Raw genomic sequence first — 12,387 nt, forward strand, 5'->3', positions numbered from 1 at the left:
CATAACTAGATGGTAGTGTGGGCGATAAGGTCACAAAATGCTCGAAAGTGCCAACTAACAGCCCAGTCTGGCAAACTGAATGCAGCCACACCCACTATGCCTTCAGATGATGCTCCTCCTACTTTCCACTCATGGGTTAAAATTCCCAAACTGCCTCAAGAGGACAAGCTCTTCCGGATACTGACTGGTAACATCCTCACAGGGAGAAACCGGTTCAGTGAAAGCAATGTTGTCTTAGATATGCTGAAGCACCTCTGCAAAGCGTGCCCCTTAGATTTAACAGCTGCAATGGTGTTTTTCTCCTCCTAAACAGAGTTCCTGGCACAATAAATCCTCAAATCAGAGTTGCTGGGATGAATCAATTAGAAGCTGTAGGAGAGCAAGAGGAAAAAATGGCCAAAGATCAGCTGAAGTCATGGCAGCAAACAGTCAAAACCAGGTGCATCTATTAAGACAGTGACTACTGTGTATTATCAAGAAGAGCATGGATTCTCTTCTCTTCCTCCACAACACACCCATCCACCACTGGCGATTCCATGGAGGAAACGTATTTGCTGATGGGTTTTGGCTGACTATTCGTCACAAACTCACTTTGTAAGGGTTTATGGCGCTTATCTCACAAACTTCCACGCACATAGCTTTTATTAACATTAAGAAAGAAAACATGAAGTGTACTTGCTGAGTTTATTTACAAGTCAATCAATGCATTTTACACTTAAATTCCCATATGTTGCACAGACTGTAAGAGAAGCAGACACACTGACAACTAGTTTAGGAAACTACCAAAAGCATGAAGGAATTAAACTTGCTTTGACACGTGCCAAGTTCCTCCCAGGTGCATATTATACTTACACAAATGGCTTCTCTCCAGTATGTGTTAACATATGTCTAGCAAGATGGAAATTTCTTGTGAAGCCTTTACCACAACCTTCATACTCACAAGCATAGGGTCTCTGAAAAACATAAGTTTGTTGGGAATTACTTATTAGCTAGTACACACCTTTCCAACATTCTCACACTGGCAACTGAAATTGTACAACACATTCTATGTGGCTTCAGCTACAAATACATTGCTGTACAGCCCCAGGAAGCAGCTAGCATCACCTTCACCAATACAGCTCCTACTACCAACACCCTTGGCAAACACTGGTAAAGCCAAAAGTGCTGGCTTTAATGGTTCTCATTACTTTGCCAATGCCTGGCAAGTGTGTTGGTGAAAGTGGTGGTGTTAGGGGCATCAATGGGGACTGTGGAAGTAGAACTGGCAGAGGTGGTGCTGGCTTCCAGAAGCATGCCTGGATAAGAAGATTCATTGCAGAATTTACTTCCAAGCTCAGCTGGACGGCAAAGTTCATCTTTAATCAGGGTAGATAGATATTGGCGTGCAGCAAAAGTTATTTTAAAATACAAATATGGTTAGTTTTGAGTCAGCTGCAAGACTGGTGTTATTTCACTAACAAATTAAAAGTGGACTATAATGAATACACCCTTTCCATCCAATGAGTTTGTTAAAAGTAAACAAAAAATAAAACCAAAAAAAAAAAAAAAAAACACACAAACACAACAACTGGACAAAAACATGATTGCTTTCTGTATACCATGCATACATAAGTGAATTGAAAGTGACATGTTCACTACATCAGTTTTATATTGTACCTCTGCCCAGGATGTAAACGATCATGGCAGGCATGAGAAAGATTAATACTTGAAGTGTTTGTTGTGGTTTGCTTATCACAATAACAGGACTTACTCCAACTTGCAGCCATTAAGCCTACATTTTGAATGTATGTACCAAAGAGAGAATCACAAGCATGGTTAAAGCTACCTAGTATTGCCGTTTGTAAAGAAGAAATTGCATTTGCATGTTTCTGGCCTTCAAAAGCTGCAATCTGCGCTTTCCTAGTGCGGGCTGCTGCATCTTAGGAGCTAACAGAGGTCCTTGGATTTAGACACGAGCCGTTTCTGTAGCAGGTTGCGGTACCTTAAGCACTTACTAGACTTTCCCAGTATTTCGAAAACCTCGGGGCAGGCACAAGATATTCACACTATGGAGGTGGAGTGAATTATGGTATGTTACAATAGTAAGGTTATGTGAAACAATAATCGTGGCAAGAAGATATGGGTAGGTATGATAGATTAAGTATGGTAGATATGTTGGATAAAGGAGATTAAGTAAGAAAAATATGTAAGGTGTTAGGCGAGGCAAGTACTAAAAGTATAAGAAGGCTAGTTAAAGTAGGTATGGGAAAGCATGCTAAGTCGAATCGGTAGCTACAGAACGGTTGACATTTTGATCGATATAGTAAAAGATTTAGGAAAATAAATTAATAACGTTTGATATTTAAGAGTTTGTGCTCCTCATTAGCAATGCTAGGATTTCCAACAAGAAATCTAGAAAATATTTTAGTAGCACAGACGTAGTGTTATTAAAAGCTCTTGCTTATGCGTGGTTATTGTATCTAAAGTGTAACAATTGATATGCACAATGTGAAAGCATAAACAACTCAATGAACTGGTGGTGTCGTTTAAAGGCTAGAATAACTACCGGTGATTCAGTATGCATGTGAACTACACCAAAAAAGCAAACTTACGTTTTGTTGAGTGACTCAGCCAATTAGATCTGCATCACCACCAGTCACTGCCACTCTGAGAAATAATGATCGCAGACAGATTTCCCTTAAAGATGCACCAAAGGTGTCAGACCTAACAACTGTAGGAGAGTATCCTACAGTAATGCACACTAAACCCATGATTTCTCAGAGTGGCAGTGACTGGTGGTGATGCCGATCTAATTGGCTGAGTCACTCAAGAAAATGTAAGGTTGCTTTTTGGTATAGTTCACATGCATACTGAATCACCAGTAGTTATTCTAGCCTTTAAACGACACCACCAGTTCATTGAGTAGATATGCACAATTTAAGCGTCAAAACCATGACACGGAGGTGGAATTTACCCCACACTATCCTTTATAAGGTCTTCGGTCACTATACATATCACACCCTATTAAATGCTATTGTAAGGAAAACTTAATTCAATGCAAAGAATTCTGACCAACAAAATGAAGTTAGAGTAATTAGGCACATACAAACTAGTTCTCAAACATTTTCAGGAAGGTAGGTCACCAAAGTCTTCACTGTGGCTATTCAGGGCTGTACAAGAGAAGGGTAGAGCAGAAAAACATCACGCTAGGCGCCCTCTCATATCCATCTAATACGTGCCCCTATCCTTTAAACAGGATCAAGTAACTCCCCAAACTTAGGGCAACCTCAAGATATTGAAGAACCCTCAACGTACTTGACAGGAACCACAATATTCAGCTATAGTGAGATACATACTCCAGCTCCTGTGAAATGCCTCTGTATAGTCAACCTGTGACAAGGTAAAACACTTCCCCCCCCCCCCCCCCAAGGATGGAGATATATATATATATATATAAATAAATAAATAAAAAAAAAATAAAAAATAAAAAACCCACACACACACACACATGTTCCACCAGAACTATTTTCTTCAGGACTGCCTCACACAAAATCCTATTTCCCCAATTATTCGATTCCACTACTACAACTCTTCCTCTATTCATCTCTGATTTGCCTTCAAGATCACTTAATGAATCTCAGTAGATGACAGGTTCAACAAATTTTATATCAATGGTGCTGGTAGTTGTAGCTCCAGAGAATGTTAAGACATGGCCACAAACCACAGGGGAACTGTGCCACCTTTTATTTTTGCTCATCTTAGCATGTTCTTGCGGCCCATCTAAGGGCTAGGCCACAGTCCCATTTAAACCATGACCCTAGTTCAGTCTGCACTGTTCTGCAGCTGAAAGTTATCTTGGTACTTCTCCTTCCGCTCTAACTTATATTATGGTATCACCTACACATGGAGTGCCACCACTGGCTGACTCCCCAGCGCTGACGCACAGGTCAGTTTTCAAGCTGGAAGATAAAGATGGATTCTGCTGTATGGTGCCACACAAAACTCAGGGGTCCTGTCAATGTTCCTGAACAGATGCCCTCTATAGGTCCTTTAAAGCAACAACAAGCTGTACGGGGGACATGCATCATCAAGAAAACAGGGAGCCAATTTAGAGTACAACAGAACGTGACCATCCTGGTCCTGGGCCAGGCCCACCCCTGCTGTTATTCGATTTTGGTTCTTTATAGCCAATTCTGCAGGTGATGCATGACAACAGCAGTCAAATTACAATATTTCTGTCTCATTTTAAAAGGCAAGATGTTATTCTCGGCTCAGAATCTGTGGGTAGTAATGATTATGTTTTGTCATGTTGGCTCAGTAAGGTAACAGATTGACTACATGGATCTGTGCTTGACCCTCATGTGTTTGAAGAATGTAAGGCTGAGTTGGTACATCAGGATTCTGAGGGTGATAAAATGAATTACCATCAGTTGAGTAGCAATTAACTTAAATTGTTTCTCAATAGCTCATAGTGATGTACTGGGGTGATCTTGCACTGTACAACTTGTGGTAGCACATAAAAGAGTCTCGGGAGTGCTGAAACTCAATCTTCCTCCACTAACAGCAGCTCTAGCATTTCTGCTGTGTTTTTGAAGACAGACAGAACAAACAAAGGATCTCCATAAACAGCGTTGCTATAGAGGTACCCAGGGCACTGTGTGGGAACCACAGTACTGATCCACTATTATATACAGCTCTAAACGGACTACTGACATATGGCACCATCCCAGAGACACCTGGGAGCAAAATTAACCCAGAGCTGCATCCCAGAGCAAAGCTTGGACAATGCGACTACCTATACCATTTCCATTTAGGTTGGCGGCATTTCTGACACTGCAGATTGTTGGATGCAAAAACATTTCCAGTCCACCTGAAAGACCCATATGCTGGGAATAGTAAAAAAAAAAAAAAATTTTAAATAAAATTATTTACAAATGAAACATCTGCAGAGATTTAGCAACTAGTAACAGTAGGTGAGGAAGTGCTAACAGGATACTGGTGATGAAAAAATTAAGTCAAAGGGCTGGAGTGGAGGATGAGGGCAATTTCTGACAAGAGAAGGATGGCAAGAAGAAATTGAGAGATTTGTGGATGGCAGTTGAAGCGCTGCTGTAGAAAAATGGTTCTGTGGAGTACTTAATTTGTTAAAAAAAATTAACTGCATGTACTAAACTTTATTAGCCTGCCACATGCCAGAGTTGATGAACATCAGGGCTTCTTTTTCTTGATTCCACTTCATGCTTTTTTCCTTCACCATCCTACACTTTCAGCATCTTTACCCTCACTCTTGAAACCTTTTTCCCCATTCCTGCTTTCAACACTTATCACCATTTTCCCCATTGGTGTCATTATTTCTCCCCCTTCTGCCTTTCTTTGTTGCTCCGTGTCAAAGCCTGGTGATAGAAAATGGGTTCTGGTGTCCACTACACTGAACCCACCATCAAAAACAAAGTACTAGTTGTGAGAATGATTATGGTCCAAAAGAGAACAAAAGGATGAGAACTGCCAAGAGACGTGTAGAGAGAAGTAGGAGGAAATAATAAGTGGTGCCAAGGGTTATTGGACAGTATAAATGAGAGGTGGGGGAAAAGAAAGAATATGGAGTGAGGATGGGAAGAGAGAATAATAAATCTCTCAATGAACTAGTTCTCCATGTTGCTGCTGTGCATAGACCAAGATAGAGGCCCACAGAGCGAGAAAGACAGAAAGGAAGAGGAGATTTACAACCAAAAGTGATAGCAAGTGAGAGAAACTTAGCACTCTTTAAAGTAAACAACTTAAAATATCAATGCAAATGGACCTTGGCTGTTGACAGTGGCTTAAATTTTTTTTTTTTTTAAAGTCATGAGTTAGATCTATCTTAATTTACACAGCTCTTTATGCAACCAAAAGGTGACTTCAAGTCACTGGTGATAGGGGGAGTTAGAAATTGGGCTTATTGATGGGTGTAAATCCTAGTCAAGCAGCAATCTCAATCATAGTCAGGTTAAGTGTCAGGCAACCCCTAGATTAACCTGTGCTCAACCTCTGGTAGCTTGGCAGAGAGCAGTCAGGGTTAACTTAGAGGCAATGTGTAAAGTATTTGTGCAACACTTCAACAATAAAACATCACACAAAAAGGATCCACACCAGGTTACAAACAAAGTACAATTTAGTAAGTAAAGCAGGACCACAACGACAAAAATTAAATAAGTAGACCTTGAGGTACACATTTTAAGAGAATAAAAACTGTTAAATAATGCTTAGAAGCAAAACATGCCCACCAGGACTATGTGGTCATGCCAGACAGGGTCAAAGTCAAAAGTCCAGGCCAGCTACAGAGATGCAGTTGGGCCCCGTTGAACCAAAGTACCCTAAATCTTGACTGAGAAGCAATGCACCAGTTCCGAACCACACAGTAGAGGGGATGTGTAGATTTTCTCTATGCAACAGCAGCGATGCATCGGTTCTGAGACATAGTGGAGTAGGGGTGCGAGTTCCTGCTACGTTGATGTCCCAGGAGTATGGAATTGCAATGTGAAGACCAGTGTTGAGAATGCATTGTGTAGTCAAGGCAATGTGTCATTTCTGATGAGCGCAGAGGCTGCAATGCAGAGATTCAGCATCATCGAGGCTGCCAATCCACTGGAATGCAAGGACCTTGAGCCAGGAAAAGTGTTTCAGTGGCAGTTCGAAAGGCAATGTGCTGGTTGTGTTCCATGCAACAGCAGCGATGCACCAATTCAGCTCCCACAACAGAGGTTGCATTGGTTCCTCCGGACCAAACACCTTAGGCCCACTTTCAAGGGTCCAGGACTGGGGTAGTACCACCTGCCAGAACAGACTCAGAGATGGCAGAGTCCAGGTGCATGAGCAGGGCAGTTGGAAGTCTTATGTCCCAGAGACTTCGGATCAGGAGGCCAGTCAGGTAGCCCTTGAAGTCATTGAGTTAAAGTGATGCAGGCCCAGTCCTTCTCACCCAGGCAATAGACCAGCAGGTCAGCCCAACAAGGCAACAGTCCAACAGTCCAAAAAGTGGCAGTCCTTCAGCTGCACAGCAGTCCTCCTTCCTAGCAGAGTATACACAGATACAGAAGTGTACCAAGTTGGTGGTGTCAGAGGTCCAGTACTTATACCCAGTTGAGTCTTTTTGGGGAACTGTGGGGGGTTCGCAAGGCCACGTAAAAATGAAAGTAACTGACGTGGCATGGGTGTGGTTAGCCCAAAGAGATTACAGCATGGGACAGAGCGTTTTGCCCCTAAAAAGGGAAGAATTGTGCTGGCAAAAGGGTTACTTTGCCAGGTCGACATGGCAATGTGAAAACTGCACATTCAGGCTCTGCAATGGAAGAGCTAGGACATGGTTCAAGAGCTACTTAAGCGAGTGGTACAAGTGCTGCAGGCCCACAAGTAGCATTTAATTTGAAGGCCCTGGGCACAAGTAGCGCACTTTACTAGGGACTTAAAAGTAAACTAACTATGCCAGTTGGGAAGAATCCAATGTTTAATGTCAAAGGCACACACACTTTCGCACTGTTAGCAGTGATAACATGCATAGAGTCCTAAAGCCAGCAAAAACGAGATCAGAAAAGTGTAGGAGGTAGGCAAAAAGTGGATAGGAAGACCAAGACTAGCAGGTTTAACAGAAGTAGCAGGAGAAATAGAAAAAAGGGACCAAGATAACGGAATGAAGAAGAAACACTACTGGGAACGAGAAAGGGCCTTGCAAACTAGAATAAATAGTGCTTCACGAGAGCCAGCTATAGGAGTCTGACCAAGAAACAAAGAATGAAAGGATTAATAGTATGGAGTAAGTGAGTGCTGCAAGAAAGGGTAAGTAGTGCAATAATGAGATACAGTTAGGAAACTACAGATATTTAGAAACTGGTGCACTTTTCAAGACACAAGGGCAGGCAGAGAACGATTGAGAGCCAGGAAAACATCCCACTTCTTCACAATGTGAACAGCAGGCTTTCGTGATTATCCCTATTACCTACATTGTGCTTGGTGTCCAGAGCTGAAGACGTTTAGGTGGAGAGGGAGCAATAGTTAGCTGGGCTTTAGGATGCACAGAAGTCATCAGGGCTGGAAAACGCCACCTCTTTAATTGTGGTTATAGAGGGCTATGGGGAAAAGAGTGAGGTAAGCAAAAGGGCAATACTTCAAATAGGATATACTAGATGGTAATGAGATTAGGATTGTTGGCCCTATTTTTAATAACCCCTTCCCTGAAAATCGCAACATGATAGACCATATTGTGTCTTTAGCTCTCTTTACCTCACACGACTACCCTGGTTGATCCAAAACTCTTTTCAACTGTTTTGTCTTATTAAAACTCTGCCACTCTTTTTTGAAGCAAGTCGTAGGCATTTGCGATTTTTTTTTCTGCAAGAATTGTTATGCATATGTTGTTGAATTTGCACTCCGTAATACAGAATAGTCCAGGGATCCAGTTCACATCAAATATTATTGGCATTCGTATGCCTGAGATGCAACCTGCATTGGACAAAGTTGGCTGCACAACAACTCAAAGCACCAAAAGCAATCTCCCAGAGTGAGTTTTCATGGTGCCGACACATTGAAGACTAGCTAACTAAAGCTTCGACATGCCAATGAATATTGGTAGCAGCAGTATATAATACAATTTGTGAAAATATCTGCCAGCAGAGCACGAGTAATTTCTGATCTGCTGTGATTATTTACATATGTTTTTACTGATGGCACAGTAATGGTATTCCAGTATGATTTTTGAAGTGAGGATGCTATCATAAAATAAGACTAATGTAAAGGCCCACTAATGATGTAATACAATTCATAGACATTAGGTGTTCTGCCCATGGTAGTATGAAACGTTGTGTACTAACATCTTATCCTGCAAATATTTTAAAGGAAGTGTATGCTGGTAAACGCAATATGAACAAAACATTAACTAAACAAACGCAATTAAATGTATTACACCATTAACCGCAACTTTTCTAATGAAGTTTGAAAGGGGGGGGGGGGGGGGGGAAGGGGGGAATTAGTCAAATCGCTTCAAAATATCTTTTTAATGCATGTTATACTGAAACCAATTCAACTGGGTCCAGGCCATCCGCTGATTGCTCCGAAACCCAACATTACGCTTCGAACTTTACTACCACAATGTGCGATAAAAATGCAACATTAAACAGTGTTGAATTACTAGTGGGAGATATCAATCATTTTGACTCGGGCCCTGAAGTAGGTTCCGCCCCCACAGTTCAATATCTTAGCTCCTCCAACGACCCCACCTCCCCCAGCAGAAAAGTTCAGGAGTAGTTGTGCCCCTGTACAAGAACAGGTTGTAATGACAAACCACTACGGTACCAATAGGTAAGCCCTTTTGAAGATTCAGTCAGTGCGTTCCAGAACTCTAAAGAAACTAAGTACCTGCAAATGTGACTTTAGCACAGCACACATGCCTGCCTAAACAGTTCGAATACTTGTGCCTACAATCGCCACAAACAGAGGTAACACATAATGAAGGTGCAACAGAAAAAAAACACGTGACTGTTAATATGTAAGAGTCTCACAATAGAACCTAAGAAACGTAAAACTCTTGGCAACTCCACTCTTACCTCGCCAGTGTGCTTGCACATGTGCGCGTCCAGCTTCCAAGCCTTGTTGAAAGATGCACTGCAGTCCGGATCGGAGCAGATATAGCGCCTCCTAAACTCGTCCCCGCCGGTCTCGCCCATGCTTCTAACGATGCAGTCCTGCAACACCCTGCTCTCAATACCTGGACACCAGCTCTCAGCGGCCGCCATATTTTTTTAAGCGGGCAGAGCTTTTATTCAATTGGTAATCGCGACGAGATACGCCCCTTCGCACGGAAGTCTCGATGACGCGCTGTTGACTTCACATGTCAGACTTAGATATTCGGGATCGCTGCACATGCGCAGACTGTTCGTTACCAGTGTTCTAAATCTCTGATTTTCCCTGTCTGTCTGTCTGTCTGTGCCTCCCCTGCGTCTGAGGGGAACTCAGAAATACAGGTGCTGCCCGTTTGCTCTTGTGCGTCTGTCGGTGCCTCTCCGAATGTCATGTTATGTAATGCGTGGAGAGGCACAGCAATACTGTTTCAAGCAATATGTTTAAATGGATTTGTATATAGTATAATACTGTAGTATTGCACATGGAAATATTCAATTAAGCTGTCCTTTCAACTCAATTTTCACGAATCTCTTGGTAATAAGTATTATTTATATTGTTCACAATAACTTTTCTGTTTGTTTGTTAGAATAATAATATATAATGATACAAACGTAGTATATATAAATGATATATAATAATATATAATCACATATAAAATTAATATATATAGTAGGTATGTATGTATATATAATATTATATCATATAAAACAATAATTATATGAAACAAATGTCACAAGGACGTTATAGTTAGGTTCAATTACGAAATGTATAAAACCATGGACGTTCCCCTGTTATAGAGTTATTTGAAGTAACTATAAGTCATGTCCCGCCATGAACAGTTATCTCATCAATAATTTTTCTACAAATTTTACAGTGACATATCAATGTTGTTATAAAAGACGTCATGAGTGCTGTAATATCTGTGTTAATTTGCGGTACATGGCGAAGGCGCAAGTTATATTTACCCTCTATTATATTATTTTACTTGTAACCCAGTGGAGGTGAAGGTCTCTGGGGAGTCTAAGAGCACTAGTATGGGGGGTCCCATGTGCCTGCTTCCTATTTTTAGGCCATAATGCCCTCAAGACTTGACCAACCTGGGGCCAAAATAACTGAGAAACGCGGGAGACCATTTTCTTAAAAATGTGGCAAAATCTACGGATCAAGCTGTAGATGTTGCAGAAATTTTAAAACAAAATACCTTTAAGCCCTAGTGGGGTCCCAGAGGGGACCCTTAGACCAAGGCTAGTGTGTTAGGCTATACATACCCTGTTCAGGTTTTTTTTTATGTTTTTATGGGATCTCTGGGATCCTGTATGCTACAGGGGCCCAAAGGAATGTCGGGATTTAGGAGTGTACGTGCATCTGATGTCTTAGGAGCCACCCCCTCCCCACGTTTAGGTCTCCCCTACTGACAGCACATTTGCTGCCTCTGCAATTGATACAGTTTAACTTTTGAGGTTTTTAGCCTATCCCATCTCTTGCTGTTGGACCGGATGCAAAAACAACAAGGTGATGGATGGAATGTTTGAATTAATCTCAGCCACTGGAAATCGCTCGGACAGCATCCCAATGCAACATTTTTTTGCCCACCATGTCACCCCAGTTTGGAACCTGCCATATGCACAACAGTCTTGACCCTGCTCCTTAGGGAACAGTCCAGCCCAAACTGCCAGGCCAGGTCCTCCCTGGACGGTAAACAAGCATTCTGGGACTGTTTTCAGGGTATCACCACTCATTGGCCAGGCTAGCTTTAATTCAGTGGCACATTGACCACAGGGGCAAACATCTGGGCATAAGCTTCCCACGTAGGGCAACATCACACCACTCCACTTTACACTCCTCCTCCCTAGAAAACTCTATATCACTTCACTATGAAACACTCTGCTCCACTTTATGCCATTCTCACTTTATGTCATGCTACTCAACTCTAAGACATTCCACTGTAAGACTTTCTATGACACTGGTCGCCACTCCACTACACACTGCTTCACTCCACACCCCTTCACGCCACACTCCTCCACTCCATTCTATCCCGCTCCAATCTACCCCACTCCACTTCACTGCAATCTATTCCACTTCACTCCATCCTTCCATTTCAATCTACCAAACTGTAAATCACCCAATCTATTCTACTCCAGTGTAACCCACTCCATGTTAATCTGCCCTACTCTACTCCAGTCCAATCCACCCTCTGTACTCCACTCCAACTTAGCCAACTCCACTCTAATCTTCTTTACCACGCTGCATTCACCCCAATCTACCCCACTCCACTTCGCTTCAATCAATCCTACTAAAATCTATCACACTCCACTGCAATTTAAGCCACTCCACCCCAATCTACAGCACTCCAGTCTAGTACAGTATACTCTATTACAATCTACTTCACTTCTATCTACTCCACTCCACTGTACCCAACTCTCCTCCACTCCAACCTACACTATTCCACTCTATTCTAACCTACTTCAAACTACTCCACTCCAAGCTACGCCTGTATACCCCACTCCACTGTTCCCCTATGTAGACCCCTATTTTCCAATCTTTTCTACTCTAATCCACCCAATCTACCACACCCCAAGTGCCCTACTCCATGTCATCCCACTGTAATATACCCCAATTCACCCCACTTCACTCTTCCCCAGTTTACCCCATTCTAGTCTACCTCAGTCCACTTTACTATAATCTACCATTATCTACCTCACTCCTATCTACCACAACCAACACATATTTACTCCTTTGACACCTGCAATGGATGGG

At 42.1% G+C, this 12,387-nt stretch overlaps 1 protein-coding gene across 1 annotated transcript in view; it reads right to left on the reverse strand.

The window, feature by feature from the left end:
• The window catches only part of GTF3A (general transcription factor IIIA), a 53,036-nt gene extending 43,254 nt beyond the window's left edge, over positions 1–9,782 (reverse strand). Inside the window, exons 1-2 of the mRNA XM_069202214.1 lie at positions 9,555–9,782; positions 853–953 (exon numbers count right to left, since the gene is read on the reverse strand). Of these exons, the coding sequence (XP_069058315.1) occupies positions 853–953; positions 9,555–9,743 (290 nt within the window). The 5' untranslated portion in view covers positions 9,744–9,782. The remainder of the gene's footprint in view (positions 1–852; positions 954–9,554) is intronic.
• Positions 9,783–12,387: the final 2,605 nt, after the last annotated feature.

Source organism: Pleurodeles waltl, chromosome 8 (genome assembly GCF_031143425.1).
Source record: "Pleurodeles waltl isolate 20211129_DDA chromosome 8, aPleWal1.hap1.20221129, whole genome shotgun sequence".
Taxonomy (NCBI): domain Eukaryota; kingdom Metazoa; phylum Chordata; class Amphibia; order Caudata; family Salamandridae; genus Pleurodeles; species Pleurodeles waltl.